At 42.8% G+C, this 21,909-nt stretch overlaps 1 protein-coding gene and 1 long non-coding RNA gene across 2 annotated transcripts in view; both read right to left on the bottom strand.

Annotated features, from left to right (window-relative positions):
• The window catches only part of LOC127316357 (uncharacterized), a 95,245-nt gene extending 81,950 nt beyond the window's left edge, over positions 1–13,295 (bottom strand). Inside the window, exons 1-4 of the mRNA XM_051346749.1 lie at positions 13,095–13,295; positions 12,239–12,323; positions 11,857–12,110; positions 10,349–10,643 (exon numbers count right to left, since the gene is read on the bottom strand). Of these exons, the coding sequence (XP_051202709.1) occupies positions 10,349–10,643; positions 11,857–12,110; positions 12,239–12,323; positions 13,095–13,172 (712 nt within the window). The 5' untranslated portion in view covers positions 13,173–13,295. The remainder of the gene's footprint in view (positions 1–10,348; positions 10,644–11,856; positions 12,111–12,238; positions 12,324–13,094) is intronic.
• A 106-nt stretch (positions 13,296–13,401) lies between these two features.
• Positions 13,402–15,347, bottom strand: LOC127315770 (uncharacterized). Its single transcript, XR_011749015.1, has 3 exons — positions 14,273–15,347; positions 13,865–14,168; positions 13,402–13,638 (listed from the first exon to the last, which is right to left on the bottom strand). It is a non-coding gene; the product is annotated as an uncharacterized lncRNA (long non-coding RNA).
• Positions 15,348–21,909: the final 6,562 nt, after the last annotated feature.

The following is a 21,909-nucleotide window of genomic DNA, read 5'->3' as shown; positions in this document are numbered from 1 at the left end:
TGTCAACATTGAGTAATATAATAAGTGCAATAGGCAAGTATGTAGGAATCAATGCACAGTTCACACAAGTGTTTGCTTCTTGAGGTGGAGAGAAATAGGTGAACTGAGTCAACATTGGAAGTAAAAGAATTGTCCTCCATAGAGGAAAAGCATCGATTGCTATATTTGTGCTAGAGCTTTGATTTTGAAAACATGAAACAATTTTGTCAACGGTAGTAATAAAGCATATGTATCTTGTAAATTATATCTTACAAGTTGCAAGCCTCATGCATAGTGTACTAATAGTGCCCGCACCTTGTCCTAATTAGCTTGGACTACCGGATCATCACAATGCACATGTTTTGACCAAGTGTCACAAAGGGGTACCTCTATGCCGCCTGTACAAAGGTCTAAGGAGAAAGCTCGCATTGGATTTCTCGCTATTGATTATTCTTCAACTTAGACATCCATACCGGGACAACATAGACAACAGATAATGGACTCCTCTTTTATGCATAAGCATGTAACAACAATTAATAATTTTCTCATTTGAGATTGAGGATATATGTCCAAAACTGAAACTTCCACCATGGATCATGGCTTTAGTTAGCGGCCCAATGTTCTTCTCTAACAATATGCATGCTTAACCATAAGGTGGTAGGTCGCTCTTACTTCAGACAAGACGGACATGCATAGCAACTCACATGAAATTCAACAATGAATAGTTGATGGCGTCCCCAGTGAACATGGTTATCGCACAACAAGCAACTTAATAAGAGATAAAGTGCATAATTACATATTCAATACCACAATAGTTTTTAAGCTATTTGTCCCATGAGCTATATATTGCAAAGGTGAATGATGAAATTTTAAAGGTAGCACTCAAGCAATTTACTTTGGAATGGCGGAAAATACCATGTAGTAGGTAGGTATGGTGGACACAAATGGCATAGTGGTTGGCTCAAGTATTTTGGATGCATGAGAAGTATTCCCTCTCGATACAAGGTTTAGGCTAGCAAGGCTTATTTGAAACAAACACAAGGATGAACCGGTGCAGCAAAACTCACATAAAAGACATATTGAAAATATTATAAGACTCTACACCGTCTTCCTTGTTGTTCAAACTCAATACTAGAAATTATCTAGACCTTAGAGAAACCAAATATGCAAACCAAATTTTAGCATGCTCTATGTATTTCTTCATTAATGGGTGCAAAGCATATGATGCAAGAGCTTAATCATGAGCACAACAATTGCCAAGTATCACATTACCCAAGACATTAATAGCAATTACTACATGTATCATTTTCCAATTCCAATCACATAACAATTTAACGAAGAAGAAACTTCACCATGAATACTATGAGTAGAAACCAAGGACATACTTGTCCATATGCTACAGCGGAGCGTGTCTCTCTCCCATAACGTGAATGCTAGGATCCATTTTATTCAAACAAAACAAAAAACAAAAACAAACCGACGCTCCAAGAAAAAGCACATAAGATGTGATGGAATAAAAATATAGTTTCAGGGGAGGAACCTGATAATGTTGTCGATGAAGAAGGGGATGCCTTGGGCATCCCCAAGCTTAGACGCTTGAGTCTTCTTAATATATGCAGGGGTGAACCACCGGGGCATCCCCAAGCTTAGAGCTTTCACTCTCCTTGATCATGTTGCATCATACTCCTCTCTTGATCCTTGAAAACTTCCTCCACACCAAACTCGAAACAACTCATTAGAGGGTTAGTGCATAATATAAATTGACATATTCAGAGGTGACACAATCATTCTTAACACTTCTGGACATTGCATAATGCTACTGGACATTAGTGGATCAAAGAAATTCATCCAACATAGCAAAAGAGGCAATGCGAAATAAAAGACAGAATCTGTCAAAACAGAACAGTTCGTATTGACGAATTTTAAAATGGCACCAGACTTGCTCAGATGAAAATGCTCAAATTGAATGAAAGTTGCGTACATATCTGAGGATCTTGCACGTAAATTGGCTTAATTTTCTGAGCTACCTACAGGGAGGTGGACCCAGATTCGTGACAGCAAAGAAATCTGGAACTGTGCAGTAATCCAAATCTAGTACTTACTTTTCTATCAACGGCTTAACTTGGCACAACAAAACACAAAACTAAGATAAGGAGAGGTTGCTACAGTAGTAAACAACTTCCAAGACACAAAATAAAAACAAAGTACTGTAGGTAAAAACATGGGTTGTCTCCCATAAGCGCTTTTCTTTAACGCCTTTCAGCTAGGCGCAGAAAGTGTGCATCAAGTATTATCGAAGGATGGGGCTTCTACAGCGGGGTGCGGAGTTTTCTCAACAAGGCATAGTATATTTGATACATAAGTTTTAGCATCCCCCTTTTCATTAGTCTTAGGTGTGCTACTCTCATCAAACAAATTTTCAGGAACAAGCCAAGCATAGTTATTTTCTAGTGCATCATTCATAGCTAAGAGTTTACATGGTATTGGTGCTTTGATCTCCCCACCATCATCAATATTATTAGTGTATCTTATTCTATCCATGTCCATCTTTTCAAGGAGGCTAACAAAATTAGTATGAGAACCAAGCATATTAAATTTAGCAAAGACCTTTCTAGCTTCTCTTGCTAGACCACCAAATTCTCTAAGAAGGGTTTCTAAAACAAAATCTTTCTTTTCCCCTTCTTCCATATCACCAAGTGTGAGAAACATGTGTTGGATTATAGGATTAAGGTTAACAAATTTAGTTTCCAACAGGCGAACTAAATACGCGGCAGCAATTTCATAAGTAGGCGCAAGGTCTACCAAGTGTCTATCTTCAAAATTTTCAATGGTACTAAAAATGATTGAAAAATTCTTCTATATTATTTCTCCCAACTATAGACCCACGTCCTACCGGTATGTCTTTTGTGGTAAAATTAAAAGGAAACATGATGAAATAAGTAAAGTAAATGCAAGTAACTAATTTTTTTTGTGTTTTTGATATAGCAAACAAGATAGCAAATAAAGTAAAACTAGCAACTAATTTTTTTGTATTTTGATTTAGTGCAGCAAACAAAGTAGTAAATAAAACTAAGCAAGACAAAAACAAAGTAAAGAGATTGAGAAGTGGAGACTCCCCTTGCAGCGTGTCTTGATCTCCCCGGCAACGGCGCCAGAAATTTAGCTGCTGGCGTGCAGTTGACGTGGGAGTTAGAAATCTCTGTGGTGTAACTTTTATTCAGGTCCCCGGCAACGGCGCCAGAAATTTGCTTGATGCGTGTGGTTGGCACGTCCGTTGGGAACCCCAAGAGGAAGGTGTGATGCGCACAGCGGCAAGTTTCCCTCAGTAAGAAACCAAGGTTTAATCGGACCAGTAGGAGTCAAGAAGCACGTTGAAGGTTGATGGCGGCGAGATGTAGTGCGGCGCAACACCAGGGATTCCGGCGCCAACGTGGAACCTGCACAACACAACCAAAGTACTTTGCCCCAACGAAACAGTGAGGTTGTCAATCTCACCGGCTTGCTGTAACAAAGAGTTAACCGTATTGTGTGGAAGATGATTGTTTGCAGAAAACAGTAGAACAAGTATTGCAGTAGATTGTATTTCAGTAAAGAGAATTGGACCGGGGTCCACAGTTCACTAGAGGTGTCTCTCCCATAAGATAAAAAGCATGTTGGGTGAATAAATTACAGTTGGGCAATTGACAAATAAAGAGAGCATGACCATGCACATACATATCATGATGAGTATAGTGAGATTTAATTGGGCATTACGACAAAGTACATAGACCGCCATCCAACTGCATCTATGCCTAAAAAGTCCACCTTCAGGTTATCATCCGAACCCCCTCCAGTATTAAGTTGCAAAGCAAAAGACAATTGCATTAAGTATGGTGCGTAATGTTTTGTTAAACTACTTCCTTAGACTTAGCTTTAATGTTTTATCCATAGTGGAAACTGCACAACACAACCTTAGAACTTTCTCACATCGTCCTGTGTGTCAATGCAGGCATGAACCCACTATCGAGCATAAATACTCCCTCTTGGAGTTACAAGCATCTACTTGGCCAGAGCATCTACTAGTAACGGAGAGCATGCAAGATCATAAACAACACATAGATATAACTTTGATAATCAACATAACAAGTATTCTCTATTCATCGGATCCCAACAAACGCAACATATATAATTACAGATAGATGATCTTGATCATGTTAGGCAGCTCACAAGATCCGACAATGATAGCACAATGGGGAGAAGACAACCATCTAGCTACTGCTATGGACCCATAGTCCAGGGGTAGACTACTCACACATCACACCGGAGGCGACCATGGCGGCGTAGAGTCCTCCGGGAGATGATTCCCCTCTCCGGCAGGGTGCCGGAGGCGATCTCCTGGATCCCCCGAGATGGGATCGGCGTTGGCGACGTCTCTGGAAGGTTTTCCGTATCGTGGCTCTCTGTACTGGGGGTTTCGTCACGGAGGCTTTAAGTAGGCGGAAGGGTAGGTCAAGAGGCGGCGCGAGGGGCCCAGACCATAGGGCCGCGCGGCCAGGGCAGGGGCCGCGCCGCCCTATGCTCTGGCTGCCTCGTGGCCCCTCTTCGTTTCGTCTTCGGACTTCTGGAAGCTTCGTGGAAAAATAGGCCCCTGGGCGTTGATTTCGCCCAATTCCGAGAATATTTCGTTACTAGGATTTCTGAAACCAAAAACAGCAGAAAACAAAGAATCGGCACTTCGGCATCTTGTTAATAGGTTAGTTCCAGAAAATGCACGAATATGACATAAAGTGTGCATAAAACATGTAGATAACATCAATAATGTGGCATGGAACATAAGAAATTATCGATACGTCGGAGACGTATCAGCCCTCTCGGTGGAATGTCGTCTAATGTCTTGCAAGCATATGAATAAGTTCATAAGAGACTACATACCACGGTACGAGTAAAGAGTACTTGTCAGGAGACGAGGTTGAACAAGGTATAGAGTGATACCGATGATCAAACCTCGGACAAGTAAAATATCGCGTGACAAAGGGAATTGGTATCGTATGTGAATGGTTCATTCGATCACTAAGTCATCGTTGAATATGTGGGAGCCATTATGGATCTCCAGATCCCGCTATTGGTTATTGGTCGGAGAGAAGTCTCAACCATGTCTACATAGTTCGCGAACCGTAGGGTGACACACTTAAGGTTTGATGTCGTTTAAGTAGATATGGAAATATGGAATGGAGTTCGAAGTTTTGTTCGGAGTCTCGGATGGGATCCAGGACATCACGAGGAGTTCCGGAATGGTCCGGAGAATAAGATTCATATATAGGAAGTCATTTTCTAGGTTTGAAAATGATCCGGTATTTTCTCTGGAAGGTTCTAGAAGGTTCTAGAAGAGTCCGGAAGAAATAAGGAGGGACTCCACCCACCTTGGCTGGCCAGCCTAAGGGAGGAGGAGTCCCAAGTGGACTCCCCACCATGGTGGCCGGCCACCCCACCAAGGAAAGGGGGGAGTCCCACTCCCCCTAGGTTTGGACACTTGGAAGGTTTTTGTTGGGGTCTTATTCGGACACTTTGACCTAAACCTTGGGGCTTCCACCTATATAAAGAGGGGGAGAGAGGGGCTGGCCGGCCACTCAAGCCACCACCATGGCCGCCCCCCTCAAGGCTGCCCTAGCCGGCGCCCCCTCTCCCAAACCCTAGCGGTTCCCTCCTACCTCTCTCTCCCACATAGCTTAGGCGAAGCTCTGTCGGAGATCTCCACCACCACCGCCACCACGCCGTCGTGCTGCCGGGATTCCGAGGAGGATCTACTACTTCCGCTGCCCGCTGGAACGGGGAGAAGGATGTCGTCTTCATCAACACCGAACGTGTGACCGAGTACGGAGGTGCTGCCCGATTGTGGCACCGTCAAGATCTTCTACGCGCTTTTGAAAGCGGCAAGTGATCATCTACCGCAGCAACGAGAGCCTCCTTTTGTAGGCTTTGGAAATCTTGAAGGGTTAGTCTCGTTCATCCCCTCGTTGCTCCCATCTTCTAGATTGCATCTTGGCTTGGATTGCGTTCTCGCGGTAGGAAATTTTTTGTTTTCTATGCTACGAATCCCTACAAGAAAGCCACTCGGATCAGGTCACCAGGACACAGCCCCGCGCTTAATTTGCTAATCCTGCAGAAAAGCTGTGACACAGCGCAGCAAAGTCTCCGATCAATTCAAGCCCTCAGTCTTCTACAGGTACGCCTAGTAACTAGTTCTAATTTGTTGGACTAATTACTTCTTGGCAGTCTAGTTATTCAGTCTACGACCATGCACTATGGCAACATATCAAATTACTAATCTAACATTTCTTAGAAAAACAAATGAACAGCTAGCCCTACATTTCCTATATTTCTTTGTTGTTGATTCCATTAAAGTGTTAATGAAAATAATTTTCCTTCAATTTAAAATATGGGACAATTTGTACTCCCGCCAATTACTCTCGACGGCTGTATTATATTGTACTGTTGAGTGGCAATTTACATTCATTTAGCCTTCCCTGTGTAGAAATGGAGAAAAATAATTAAACTTGCTCTACTAAGTCTATTACTATGCGTAATAGGCAATGGAAAATTTATGTTTTCAAACGCGGCCTCGCCCCCCCTATACCCAATTCCTGGCCGCTTTTGCTCCGGTGTCCCCCCCCCCCCCCCTCTCTGAACGTTGCCTATTGTGGATGGTGAGGATCTCCTAATACCTCTTCGTGGCCTAACTTATTAAAAGTTTACATAACCCCAGGTATTTTAGAGTTTAGACACTAAACCCTCTCAGCTCTAAACTGACATACTTAAATCTCGAAAATTCTAAAATCAAACAATTACCCCCTAACTTCTAACCTTTGGTAAGCTATTTGGGAGGCCGATTTTGGGGACGTGGCACTACCAAAATTAGGTACAACTTGGAGCGGCTAAGGAAGTCCGTCACTGTCGAGGCTACTAATGGTGTCACCATGTAGGCGTCCATGAAACCGCCTGACCATGCTTGTGAGCGGCACACTGCCTGTCGAGTATCGCGGCTGTGGCTAGATGTGCAGTCAAAGCATCGCTAGTTTAGGAAATTGGGCGCCGACGAGCTGCAAAGCATCGTAACTAGCATGGGATTTCCATCATCGGATCTTGTACATAAACGACCACGGAGAAGTGTAAAATTCATGCAAAGCTAAACTTTCATGGAAACGGCCACGGTTGTGGCAGACCTGAACGTGACGACAGCGGCTGAAGCTCCGTCCCGTACTTCGCCCACATGGTGATACCGGTGGCGTTCTTCGGCTGATGCAGCTCCTCGTACTTGTGCCGCTCGCGGACATGCTCTATTACCTCGCTCCGATTCCGATGGCTCCGACATGGTAATCGGGACCAAGTTTGTGGCGTGACGCAACAGGGAAACATGGCTCATCCCTTCCCCCGACGTGCACGTCAGCGAGAAGAAGACGGATGCTGACTAATTTTTTACAACCCAATCCCATGTTGGGCGAATGATGGAGCGAGGCAAAACCAGCCTCCAAAGTAGCTTACCCGAGTCTAGGGTTCAATTGCCTCGTTTTACATAATTTTCGGAATTAAAGATACGTACGAGTTTAAAGTTGAGGGGTTACTGTCCAAATTTTAAAACTCCCAGGGGTTATGTAGCTCCGGACAGACAGACGGGGAAACCACCGGGTGGCCCTAGCTGGCGCTCGATCGCCAGGTTTAAGGAGAGCGATCGGTTTCCGACAGCCCATTTAGGGAAAGCCGTGTTAGCAACTCTAAATCCGTATTTGAAAATTTAAAATGTTTTATCTCACAAACGACAACTTCGATTTACGATCTGTTTTCACCAATAAATCCGTCTCGACGAGATCTTCAAAACTAGCACCCATGTTGATATGTTTCGAAAACTTTTTTCGGGCTAAAAGTTATCAACCCTCTCTATCTGAATAATCAATCCCTCCGTACTTGAGTGATCAACAGTGAATGAAATTATCAACCTGGTGCAGACTATTGAGGGAAAGTTCTGCATGCATGCACAAATAGCCGAATCTGCTGATGTCAGCGGAATCTTTTCCAAATTTGTAAATTCAAAACGTTTTAACTTTCAAACGACAACTCTAAATTAAGACTCGCTTTCACCAATAAATCCGTCTCGACGAGATCTTCAAAACTAGCACACATGTTGATATGTTTCGAGAAACTTTTTTTCGCGCTAAAAGTTATCAACCCTCTCTATCTGAATAATCAACCCCTCCGTACTTGAGTGATCAACGGTGAATGTATAAAATTATGAACCTGGTGTAGCCTATTGAGAAAAAGTTCTGCATGCACAAATAGACGAATCTGCTGATGTCAGCGGAATCTTTTCCAAATTTGAAAATTCAAAACGTTTAACTTTCAAACGACAACTCTAAATTAAGATTCGCTTTCACCAATAAATCTGTCACGACGAGATCTTCAAAACTAGCACCCATGTTGATATGTTTCGAGAAACTTTTTTTCGGGCTAAAAGTTATCAATCCTCTCTGTTTGAATAATCAACCCCTCCGTACTTGAGTGATCAACGGTAACATGTATAAAATTATCAACCCCAAAGTTAATTTTATTTGAAACAGTTTAGCGATTTTTTTTAGTTTAGAAGCTATCAACCCGGTGTCCTGTTATTTATCAACAGTAAATATAAATAACTACCAACCCTAAAAATCTAATTTTATTTCGAATATTTTGGCGACTCTTTTTAGTTTACAAGTTATCAACCCGGTGCCCCGTTATTTATCAATGATAATTATAAATAACTACCAACCCTATAAAGTATTCCATTTAGAATATTTTTTCGAACATTTTTTTATTTTACAAGCTATCAACCTGGTGCCTCGTTATTTATCAACGGTAAATATAAATAAATAATAATCCTAAAAAGTATTTCATTTAGAATATTTTAGCGACTCTCTTTTAGTTTACAACCTATCAACCCGGTGACCCGCTATTTATCAATGGTAAAATATAAATAAAATCAACCCTAGAAATTTAATTTAATTTAAAATATGTAGCGACTCTTTTTTTGTTTACAAGTTATCAACCCGGTGCCCCGTTATTTATCAACGATAAATATAAATACCTAGCAACCCTAAAAAGTAAATTTCATAGAAATATTTTAGCAAATTTTGTTAGCTTACAACTTAAAACAGTACTTAATTTGAGTAGCAAGTGGTAGTTCATTTGAGTTGCAAGTGGATCTTCCCACCCGTTATTTTCCCCCTTAAATACCACTGGCCCGAAAAAGGGAATTGCAAAAGGACCCCGATAAATATGAATTACCGTACGAAAATAAAACCCAAAAGGGAATTGCAAAAAGAGAATTGAGAATCTGCCTCGTGATGAAGAAAAAGAGTGAGATGCTATGTGTATGCATGCAACAACTTATGAAAAGAGTGCTGAAAAGTTGGCTCATTAAATGCAAATCCATGAGATGCTCTGTGCATATGCATGCATGCAGTGTGAACGCTCTTGACTGCATGCAACTTGCAAAGTAGTAATACAAGCTGTTAGTGTGAACATGTGTGAACGCAATTAAAACACTACGTGATAAAAAAGGAATTGAATCGCGCGCGAGCGCTCCGCGTCGACAGAAACCGATCGCTCGAGCGAGCGATTGCCAGGGAGGGGATTCGGAAACCACCGGGCCTAGGTACAAAGGGCACGAGCACAGCAACGGCGGGTGGAGGTGGGCTGTCGATGCGCGACCGGCGCCGGCGGCCGGCGGCTGAATGACAGAGAGGGATACGCCGGCGTCAGCTAGATGTCCCGGCGTACGTCTCGTCTCGTGGCAGCAGAGTAGATGAACGATTGAACGTCCATGATGGCAGAATGGGTCGCCGGTGGTGGTGAATGGTGATGGGAGTCGGCACAGCAGTGAAGAACATGGATGCACGCCATGGATTAAAAACATGCAGTGCACGGAAAAGCAGTTAGCAGTGTGCTACTTTAGCTGTTGATCCGGCCGGTCCTCACGCACATCAGCCGTCATACATCATCACCAGATGATCTTCTGACGAAACATCGTAGTATCATCGATCGCCAAAAAAAGAACCGGCAAGCAGCAGCAGCAGCAGTCAGCAGATTCGGTTCAACTGGGGGCCAGGGCGGCATTAGCAGAAGCAGGAGCAGGATCCGTCGACTCGATCGCAGTAGCCACCTTGCATTGGCTTCTAGTCACTCATACTACGACATCCCTTCGATCAGTTAGGAGTGGTAAGTTAGTGCTCCAACAACGACGGGGCAGAACCAGCTGTAGGTGGCGGCGGCGGCACCGGCGCCGGCGGCACAGTGAGCCGGTAGAGCCCACGCACCGAGTCCCTGGCGACCCTCCCGAACCCGTCGTCCCAGGACCGCTTACCTTCGCTGTTCTGGAAGTGGACATGGCGGACCGGGCCCTGCAGCCGCGTCTCCTGCCCACCGTGGCCGATCACCGTGACGGCGTGCGAGACCGGCATGCCGGACCTGGCGTGGATGTACGGGCAGAGCCTGTCGTACACGTACACCTCGCCAGGCCTCAGGTCGAAGTAGTTGCGGGACAGGCGGAAGTTGCAGGCCATGATGTTCCCCGCCTCCACCAGCGCCTCGGCCTCATCTGTTGTCAGAGTTGCGTCCACCCGCTCATACGATTCCAGCTTGAACAGTCTCTCCCGCTCCTGCAAAGAGTTCAAAACACCAAGCCAAATAAACGTGTAACACCACAGTTTGTGGATTGATTAAAACACAACGGAACTAATGCTGCTAACAAGATCAAAAACAGCATCCAATTGTGAGATAAGATCAAAGCAGGCAGCATTCAAAGTTTTCATAGAATCAAAACAGCATTCAAATGTGAGATCCAAGTGGCTATCTAACCAGTCATTATGTATGCATTCTCTGGTTATCATGTCATGGACAGAAAAACACAATGGCAGGAGAAAAATAAGTCATTAGTTACTACCATGCCGCAAACTGAAGCAAACAATCTGGTACAGTTAATCTTTTTTTTCCTCTGGTTTCTCTATTGTCATGCCCCCAAAACCAGAACCTGCTATGCTAAGCCTTCCATTTTATTGTGATCTATCACCACACAACGCTGCTCCACCACAGGAGCACTGTAACAACTCTTGAGCAAGTTCAGGCTCTCAGTTGCACCATGACTTGATTCCTCACTTAATATTATTAGGGTACATCTGAGAAAAAACATCGATTCGTCACGTTGACTGGTATCTGGGTGCAATTCTTAGCATTTTAGAAAAAATGTTTCAGAATACTGATTCAGCACGTCTCCACTACAATTACTCAGACTTGATCCTTGTACCGCTGCATTTAGAGAAGAGTATGTCCTGCTACACAAAAAATAAAACACCCACTTATTCCCCACCATATTTTGCCCGTTAAGGTGTGAAGCTGTTGAATGCTGACCAAGTGCCTAGGTGGTCCAGCCCAGAAAGTTGTTCTATCTCTCCTAGAAACATTACAATCACACACCCTGACTCTATATGTTAATGTGATGCACGGCAACTGAGTTAGGGACTAACAGGTTAAGCACACCCACATCCCAAAAAGGATGATGTGAATCCGCACTGTCAACCTGTTTCTGAGAGGGCAGGTCTTGTGTAAGTGCCAGTTTGCTACATCACTAGTGCAGCTGAATAGAGGAATTCAGTATTCTACATATAGGATTTTGCAAGTTTAACTCGGCATAAGCCTGTTTGCTGGGAATATGGTATCCAACGTACCGATTCTAAATTTACCAACATGAAACGTGCATAAGAAAGAGTACGGTAAATTTGGTAGTCCCATCTGGGTGTGGAGTGATAATATATATTGGTGTAATATCAAACGGCACGTGACAATGGCATACCAAGACAAAAAAGCAGATCTCACCTCTGTCTCAGATTTGTCTCTGCCAATGATGCCCTGGGTTTTCGCAATTTCAAATGCAGTCTCTTGTCGATGTTTGCCTCTCTTCTCACCAATCTCTTCAGCTGCAATTTCTTCATCAACAACCTTCATGTATTTACTCTTCAGGTCATTAAAACACAGCTTCCACATGAAATCCTGAGGCGGATCCATGCATGAATACTGAAATTTTTTTAATGATTCGGTTGTTGTTAAAGTAGTCTGCAACGTACAGGTATCTGCATATAAAAATTATGTGGAACTTATTCAGATCAGAGGTGTAAACATATGGAATACGAGAAGGATTAACTAATATTTCAAGTCACAAAAATAACACAGCCAAATAATTCATGATATGGTAACATACCAGGAGCATTCTTTTGATCTCGAAGGGAACCCAAAATGTTTTTTGTATTGTCGGGTCTTCCATTCCACGTCCATTCTTGCCCTGCCTGCAAATTGCCAACCATTGTTTATTTATCGAAATATAAAGAGAACATTAAAAGAAGAACAGAAACTATCCAGGATCTCCTTAATGCGGTTTCCCGTAGAAAAGGGCTGTTCAAGCTATATTCCTATCCAAATTGAACTGAATTTTGGCGGGTCTGAAACATTTTAAATCCCCCTTGATTTATCTTATTCAGAAGCTTGCTATTGTTGGTTCGTATGTGACCTGACAATACAAGCAAAGGCCTTGGCTCGGCCAGTAGTCTAACTGATGGATTAGCAGAACACAAAAGAGCTAGCCACAACAATGGAGGATTAAGAAAGAGATGTTTCAGTTAGAAAAAGATGCAGGTATGTAGGCTTCAATTTTCACTCGTGGAGATATTTTTACTTGATGTACTAAACTAGTGATCAATATGTGGATTTCCAACATAATGATCGATTCCAGAACATATTTGAAAGCAACAAAAAAAATGAAAGCAAAAAACAATGTTTTCCTTTTATGACTGATTAGAATGCCATCCTTGTACCAGAATCTTACTATCCAATTTTTTGTTCTTAATTCACAATGAAACTACTGCTGAAACTTTGAACCATAGTGTCACTGTTCTTTCTTTCTTATTCTCCCTGTTGCGGAAACACGATGCACGCATTTTTTTCACCTATATGTGAGCATATTCGTGTGCTTATAGTTAAGTGTACTTTCTAGTTAACTGAAATGTGACTTTACAGTCAAAGTAACCAATATGATTTCGTGTGCTTATATTTAAATTTACCTCCTGAGCAATGTTTCCTGAAGATGCAGGAGTAATAACAGCGAAACTTTTCCGATCATTTGATTCTAACTTCTTCATGACATTAGAAAGCTTGTTGCTGGTCAATCTTCCAAAAATATGTCGTTCAATTGCATCATTTACTAGCAGTTTCCATGTGCCTCCACTCTCAATCAGATTATTAGCTTCCCCAATAATCCAAAGGCAATGCCTACATAAGAAAGTAACTATTTGTAATACATATATGCTTTGTTACTCACAAGAGAAAAACAGAAGAGAAAAACAAGTTTTGAGCATAACATGCCTTGCTTTAGTAAGGGCTGTGTTCATTCTGTTACCCTTAGGAATCTCTGAATTATCATCAGAAACTGATAACAAGATCACTATATCGTACCAATCTTCATTCGAATTATTTAGGGTATTGACTTCTAGATTAATCCTATCATGACCTCCATATTCGGTGCCCAATCGGTTCTTCACCATGTCAACCCGGCTGCTAGACAGACAAAGTATGCCAACACTGAGCTTTCCAATTCATTTGTCAGACCTGAAAAAAAAGGTCAACAGCCCCATATATATGTACACATATAGCTGCTGAGCAAACCTAACCATAAATAAATCAGTGCTATATATTGGTGCAAGTTGTACATTAACTTGGAAGTTGGAATTGAGATGACAGATATTTCTCCTTTTTACCATTTCCCAAACAAGAAGGTAACAATAGGATATCAAAAGGTCATTTTTAGAGAAAACTAGAAAAGAAAAGACATTACCTTTGCAAAGTCTCTGAAGCAAGAAGATGATAACAGCACAATCAACAAAGCCTTTTCCCTTTATGTTCAGCTCATCCACATCCGTGATGTCAAAAAATCCATAAGGAGCGAGTTTTGATTTATCCACCAGCTGCTTATTAAAGTCATGAGAGGCATCCTCCACTTCACCCGCATAGAAATGCTCACGCACAAATAGGCTAATTGAAGGGTCCATAGCATATTTCTCATGAAGTATCATTTTTTTAGAAGATAAGCGTAGAAGTCGCTCAAACAGACTGGAAGCGTAACCATTTTTTTTACAAACCTAGCAATTGCCAAATAAAATATCATTCAGATGTGGAAGCATGGTATCAACTTAAACTAGCATAAATACTAGAAATGAACCATGCTATTCTGTCAAATATATACCTCGCTTTTCACGGTCGGCTGCAAAAGTAGATGATCCCCCAACAACACGACATGCTTGGGTGCCATAGATAGTGGAATGAATAGATCACTTTCCTTCATCTGTGAGGCGTCATCAACTAGTAAAGTGTCAAATCGAGTTAACTTTAACTGTAGCAGGCGACTGGAATAAGAAGGAGTACAGATGATGACACGGGAGTGTCCAAGACAGAAATCTTCCAGCTTTTTTCTGTCTTCTAGCTGAGGCAAATCAAATGAGCCTATAAGAATTTCCATCAACTGAAGACAGCTCATTCTTATTGCATTCATTGACTCTGTAATGTCTCTCTTTGTAGCCTCTGAAACAAAGTGTAAAGAGGAAGAGAACTCAAATGCCATTTGCACATCAGAGCTGGTTAGACTCTCATTCAACATAAGGTCTTGGAACCGTGATAGCTCGGTCATCAACTTGTTTATGTTTGCAACATCATGTTCAGCTAAGCACTTTTCTGAAAGACTGTTAATTAAATCTTCCGAACATTTTCTGAGGTCTGATATGAGCGCACAAACCTTGTTCCTAAAAGATTCCAAGCAGAAGATTATTAGGTTGTTTTTTGTACATATGCGTCCCTCATGATAACAACTATTTTGGCAATACGGTTTCATTTCCAACACAAAGCAAAGCTCCTTCATCCAGCCCTTCCAAGTATATGTGCATCGATATAGCTCCTGAGCTCGGTTTTCTAAGTTCATTTCAGCAAAAATGCCGCATTCATCCACGCCATCCATGTCACTGAGCACAAGCACCTCGCTGAGGTTGAATGAAGGAAAAAGTGTGTTTAACTTATGAAGAAATCTATTAATATCCTTCTGTCTCGGAACACACACAAGAACTCTATGTTGCCAATGAAACAATGAGTCGAGCATAGTAGCAGCTATCTCTGTCTTGCCAGAACCGGGACAGCCCCATAAAACTTGAGGCGCATTCATGTGGGGGCACCTCAGCCTTGAAAGAATGCACTTCAGAGCATTTCTTTGATTATCATTGAATTTATTGGGAAGAGAAATTTCATCAACTGCCAATTCAGCACAACTGCAGACTTCTGTTCTAGCCTACAAACAAAACATCCAGTTAAGAAGGTTAGATCCAAAGGAAAATGATTCCATACACCACCAAATGATAGATTTACTATATTTACCTTTTTATCAATCCAAAGGATTGATTCGAGGGCAGTAGAACCGCCACGCTCAACGGAGGTCATTGCTTTTGAAAGAGTAATGCCCCCCATAATGTTAGTTAAGAAGCTAACATGTTTTATTTCTTTGAAATTGAAATCATTGTGATCTTTGGAAACAAAAGCTCTAAAACTTTTCTGGAAACATGGATAACGGCCAACTTCAGTGGCAAGAGCAAAACAGCCTGATGTATGATCTGGTGCCCCCTGGGGCTCAGTATGTAGAAGGAACAAATCTCCATCTTTTGCTATATGGGAGCAACCAACAGATTTCTTGAGATCAATATCAATGAAGTGCACATACGGAGTAGCAGTAGGTGATATCGAAAGTGCATGATAGGTTTTTCCTTTCAGAAGATCAAATAATCCAATGTTAATGCTTGCACGGGTCTCTTCAAGCAAGAGATTTCTGTGAATATCCAGGTAGTGCTGAAGTGAACTAAAGGTAGATGGCATTTCCTTAACCTGTTTTGTGAGATTACAATTTATTCAGAATATGAAAGATGGTGAAGGATAAATAAATGAACTGGATATAGAAAGAAGTGTGCAAAAATACAAGGCATGTCTTGTTGTCAAGGGATATGCACAACAGCAAGGTATTGGTTACTCCTACTTTTTCTCATGTAACAAGAATGCAAACTGTCTGGTTGATTCTTGCAAGTGTATTGCGTCATTGACAGCTGGGTGTTTCAATTTGATATAAAATCTGCATTTCTCAAGCAAGGCTTACTAGAGGAGATATAAGCACAAAAAATTGAAGGCTTTATGATTAAAGGAAAGCAAACACATATACTAAATTAAAGGGAGCTTAATGGCTTCTTTCTCTCATCCAATAAGCTAGCAACAGATTGTTCACATGAGTATCTTGAGATAGAACCAACGAATAATAGGGAGCAAGGGCATCAGAACTAGCCTTTTTCTTGAAAAGATCAGCATTCATTACATCTTCTACTCTCCATGTCATAACAGCATCCAGTAAAAAGCATTCGTCTGTCCAAGAATTGATCACTTGGTCAGCGCTACCTCTCCCTACATCATCAGCATCCTGACCTTCCTTCTAGTCCACCAATGTGAATGACTTTCCAACTCTTCCATCAATTTCTCCCGAGTAACATCCACCTTCATTGTTGGTATTGGCGCGAACGTTCGCATCAGGCTATGACAGACAGGCAGCAAACACATTAAAAACTACAGCTACAACCAACATATTTAGCCGACCCATAAGTAGGTTCATTGGTGCAAAAACTTACTAGCAAAGGTGGGAATTTGATCACATGTTCTTCATTAAGAAAGCAGCTTCCTTTTGGAGAGACCAGAGCTTCGTCGTTGTTTCTTTCACCAACACCATCCCGTTCACTACCGTCGACAGCGACCTGATCTTCCTTCGCCATCGCCACTGTGGAGGGCTGCCCATCAGTTGCTCCCTGATCACATACACCGTCACCGTGTGCGCAATCATTCACATCAGGCTATGACAAATATGTATCAGACACATTCAGACAATTTACAACCAACAAATCTGCCCAACCATAAGCAGATTCTTCAGCGGTGCAGACTCTTACCTGCGAAGGTGGCAATTTGATAGCAGCTTCTTCATTTGGAAAGCGGTTTCCTTTCGGAGAGACCAGAGCTTGGTCTCCTTCGATTTCAGCATCACCATCCCGTCCACTGCCGTCAGCGGCGACCTGACATTGCATCGCCTCCGCCGTCCGAGCCGCTGAGCGCGGCTGTCCATTGATCACGTTGGCCGCCGCTCGCAGTAGACCATCGTTTCCTCCCTCGCCACCTTCGGCTCCGAGGTGGAGTCCCCCATCCGCCGGCGTCCCCGCTGTGGGTACCCGCACACCCCTTCCTCCACCTCCTACTCCCTCGCTCTCGCCCACCAAAGGGTCATCCGGCGCCCTAGGCTCACCGGTGCTTCCGTCCCCACCCCCTCCGCCACCTTGGTGGATTATCCCCTCCGCCGTCGCTGGATTCACAGCGTGGGTACCTCGCTCCCGCCTCCGCCGCCGACGACCTGACATTCCACCACCACGCCCACGGCGCCCTTCCTGTCTTCCTTTTCTTACAAGCTGGATGAACTTCACTTTCTCAAGCATGCTCCGTTGGGTGGTGCTATACATCGACCTGATCGGCACGAAAGAGTTGCCGCACACCGTCCACCTTCCCGGCTGTTAACTGGGCCGTGGCCCAGCAGGTAAACCACTTTTTCTTTTTTCGTTTTCGTTTTCTTATTTTTTTTTCTGTTTAGAGTTTTGTTTTTAAAACTAACATTTTACATGCCTTTTTATGTTTTCAAAATTTGTTCAAAATTTTCTGTCTACATATTTCAAAAATGTTCTATTTTAATTTCGTTCAAAATTTGAAAATTGCCCAAAATTTAAAAATTGTTCGAAATTAAATTTTGTTCAAATTTCAAAAATCGTTCAAAATTTAAATTTGTTCAAAATTCTTCCAAATTTGAAAATTCGTTCAAGATAATTTTTTTCCAACTTCGAATTTCGTTCAAAATTTAAAAATCGTTCCAAAATTTAAAATTGTTCAAATTTCAAAATTTGTTCAAGATTCAAAAAAAAATTAAATTTCGAAATTCATTCAAATTTGTTCAAACTTCAACATTTTTCAAAATTTGAAAGTTTTCGAAAATTATTTAAAAAAAAATAAAACGAGAGAACAAAAAAAGAAACACTGAAAAAGAAAACAAAAAACAGAAAACAGAAAAGAAAAGAAAAGGGAGAAAAAACAGTGAAAAGTCGCCTAACCGGGCCGGACCACACCGCGCGCGGGGGTGTGCGGCGCGGTGTAGGTGCCGACCTGGTCGGCATATAGGAATCGCCTGCTCCGTTGCGTTGCTGCCGAGTTTAGATAGTAATTTTCGATTTATAGATAAATTCTTATTGGTTTATTATTATATGAAAAAAATGTATTTTGAATTTGTCAAGGACATGTCTGAGGGGTATCTTTTTGTAAATAGAGAACATCTCTATCATATCACAAAATATAACAAATTTTATGGCGTGTAACGGTCTTGGGTAGTATCCCTATTAGATTTTCATCATGTCATCATGCATCATATCATCCATGAATTTGTTAAATAAAACTATTTTATAAATCCCCTTGTCTTTTCCTTTAAATAAAATCCTAATCTCTCTCTCTCTCTCCCTCGTATTACCTTTTTTATAATTAATATTTTCCAACAAAGAAGTTTTTGAATATAATGTGTTTTGTTTTGGTTACAACATAATAAATATTCTGCAACTATTTTTAAATCTCGTTTCCACCTTTGTTCAAATTCAAAACAGAAAAGGTTTCGAATTCAACTGTTTTAATAAAAAGAAAACAGAAAAACCCCCTATCTAACCCTAACCTCCCTGGGCTCCCTCTCTTCCCGGGCCTCTTCCTTTCCTCCCAGCCTATCTCTCTTTTTCCCTTCCATCCATCGAAGTAGCCCATCCCAGCAGCCCATCTCTTTCCTCTGCACCCGACGGCATAGCCAGCCCACTTTGTTTCTTGCCTCGTACCGTTTCGGTCACTCCCTTCTTTTTCTTTCTTCCCCGACTGTCGAGGGTACTCCTCGGCAATGCCCTCTGTAAGGGGCTTAGGGTAGATAGAATCCTGTAGGCTGACACGAGACATCGGTTATCAAACAAACGGGGAGAGCGATTTACCCAGGTTCGGGGCCCTCGATGAGGTAAAACCCTTGCGTCCTGCCTGTCTGATCTTGATAATGAAAATATCGGGTTACAATAGGGTGCCGAGGTTTCGGCTATGATCTTGTCGAGAGACTAAGTTCTGTCGGGACCTAGCTCTAGACTTGCGGTGGCTATGATTACTAAGATTGCGTGTGTCCTCGGCGGCCTCTCTCCTGGCCCTTATATTGGGAGCCAGGTCTCAAGAGATCTGTCCGGGTACGACTAAGTTACAAAGAGTCCTAGTTCTAAACTTTCCTTGTATTCTTTGTCTCCTTGTCTTGTTCTTCAAGAATTCTTCTTCGGAACCGACGTAGCGGCCCACCTGGCCTTCGAGTGCCTTCATGGGCCCCTGATTGGGCCGCAAGAGGTTGTGCAACATTAGTTACCCGAAGGGTAATGCCCACATCAGTAGCCCCTGAGTGCTTGGCCGAAGATACTTTGGGCGGGGACTAAATTATGTCTTCTGTCGAATATTCTCCTTAATCAATGGATCTTGACTTCCTTGTAATAATAGCGCCTTCTTTTATCGGGTCCGCGTTCAGCTCAAGTTGTACGGATGCTTGCAACCGTGTGTAGACTCAAGTTGTAATACTCGAATGTTTTTCTTCCGCCGAAGCTTCCTCAAATTTTTATGGTCATCCGATATTTCTCCTTTTATCGGGTCTTCATTTCTTCCAAGAAAAATTTAGTACGTAAGGGATATTGAGTAACGTGCCCGGTTTTTTACCTGTTAACTGCCGATGGCAAAACAACATTACCCTACACAGAATCAAGTCCCCGGGCAAGATTTTGGACTGCACAAAAAACCTTCGAGTTCATAACTTTTATCGGGTGTGCACTCAGTTCTCCCGATAGGAGTAGCCCCCGAGTATGAGCGCGGATGCTTGCAACCGAGTGCAGACTTTAGCCCAAATCACTTGAAAACTTCAACTTTTCTTCAGATACTTCTGATGCAATCTTTCTTGTAAAAGTCTTCGAGCCCAAATTATATCGAGTGCGCGTCCAGCGCTCCCGATGGGAGTAGCCACCGAGTCTAGGCATGGATGCTCGCATACGTGTGTAGACTCAAGCCGAACCACTCGATAGTTCTAATTTCCTTCAGATGCTCCATGTGGAATCGATACTTCTGATGACATCATTGGTGACGTAGCAACTGCTGCGGTTTGATTGACAGGACGTGATCTGATGGGCCCACCCTACTTCTGCGCGGTCAGTTTTAGGAAATGACCAGTACTTGTGCATTGACCGAGACGCCCCCTCGATTTCTGCGCGTAGTGGGAGTAATGGGCCGCTGGTTTCGTTTCTCTTACTTGGACACGTGTACGATCAGATCCTCGTCCACCTCCCCACGATTGCTGGAGTTATGGCCATGATTCCCCAACAGTTCTCACTATAAATAAAGGAGCTTTCACTATTTTCACTTTTTACGCCTCCATACTGCTCATCTTCCTTCTCAATCTCTTCTCTCACCACTGCTCCTGCTTCCAAGAACTCAAGCACTATGGGCAAGAGGAAGGGAACCGCCGAACCAGGTGCTTCGTCAAGCGCTGGGAAGGTCTGCCGCGATTGGCGCGCCTTGTGGCACCCCCGGGATCAGGGTTAGACAAATATCAGATCTTCGTCTGACATAAGCCTAACCTAGAGCTCGAGAGACTACAGTGAGAGAAACGGTAACACAACAGTGACTCTACGACTCAAAAAGTAAAACAAGCTCATAACTGAGCGAAGAACCAAAGTATTACAAGCAGAGGTCACTGACCTGGCAAACATCAATCAACGGAAGCGAAGTTATGCTATTAGACATAGCAAGATAGCAAAAGGCCTAAGAGGCCAGGAACATAACGGCGACGTCCCAACCCATAGATTCCAGGCTGCCACCAGGGAACCCCAAGCTACTCGTCGATGTCGACTAGAAACCACCATCTGTCGGAGAGACTTCGTCTGAAACAAAAGCATGCAAAGCTGAGTACAGGGACTCAGCAAGACTTAGTACAACCTTTTAGCAAAGCGGGTATGCGGCCTTTCTGTGGAGCTTCTTTTGCGTAAAGCCAGTTTTCCTTTAATAAACAAGAGGGAGAAGAAGCTCGACTACTTAGAACCTTTAAAAGGGGATAAGAGAGCGACAACTCTATCTCTAATGATCATCATATTGTATCCACCAATCTTCATCATCTCGAACCACTATCCTCGGATCACCCCCTCAACACCCGGAGAAGGTATCCGTAAACACACATTGTTTGCCAAGTTTTACGATTAGGTTCATGTTCTCTATGATCTCCACGTCCGTTCCCAAGTCGTCCGTAACCGTGGACACGGCTTTTCGAAAAGATTTAACCCTGCAGGGGTGCACAACTTTACCCACACGCGCCGACCGACTCTTAATGCCACTAGTATAACACACTTCCTTGGTGTGCTGGCAGAGGGTGGTCGACCACGACCTTTACCTTGCTGTCGCCGAGACCATGAGTCACGCGCTAAGGATTGTTCCGTCGTAACGGGTCAAGTCCCGAAGTCGGTCCTTAACAATGTGAGGCGAGGTGGGTTTCCCCAGGGACTCTAACCCCAGCCACCACGGCCACGCTTACCTACCTGTATGCTATGCACTTTTTCACAAACATTTTCGATGCATATGTCCAAATAACGCGCAAACTATGTGACTCATGGAATCTACTAGGCAAGTTAGTGAGTCGAGAGGGTACCATAATAGGGCCTCGCGTGGTTGTACGCTCAGTCT

The sequence above is a fragment of the Lolium perenne genome, chromosome 7, assembly GCF_019359855.2.
Source record: "Lolium perenne isolate Kyuss_39 chromosome 7, Kyuss_2.0, whole genome shotgun sequence".
NCBI classification, from domain to species: domain Eukaryota; kingdom Viridiplantae; phylum Streptophyta; class Magnoliopsida; order Poales; family Poaceae; genus Lolium; species Lolium perenne.
The sequence above is the reverse complement of the archived record's forward strand: the minus strand, read 5'-3'. Positions and strand labels throughout refer to the sequence as shown.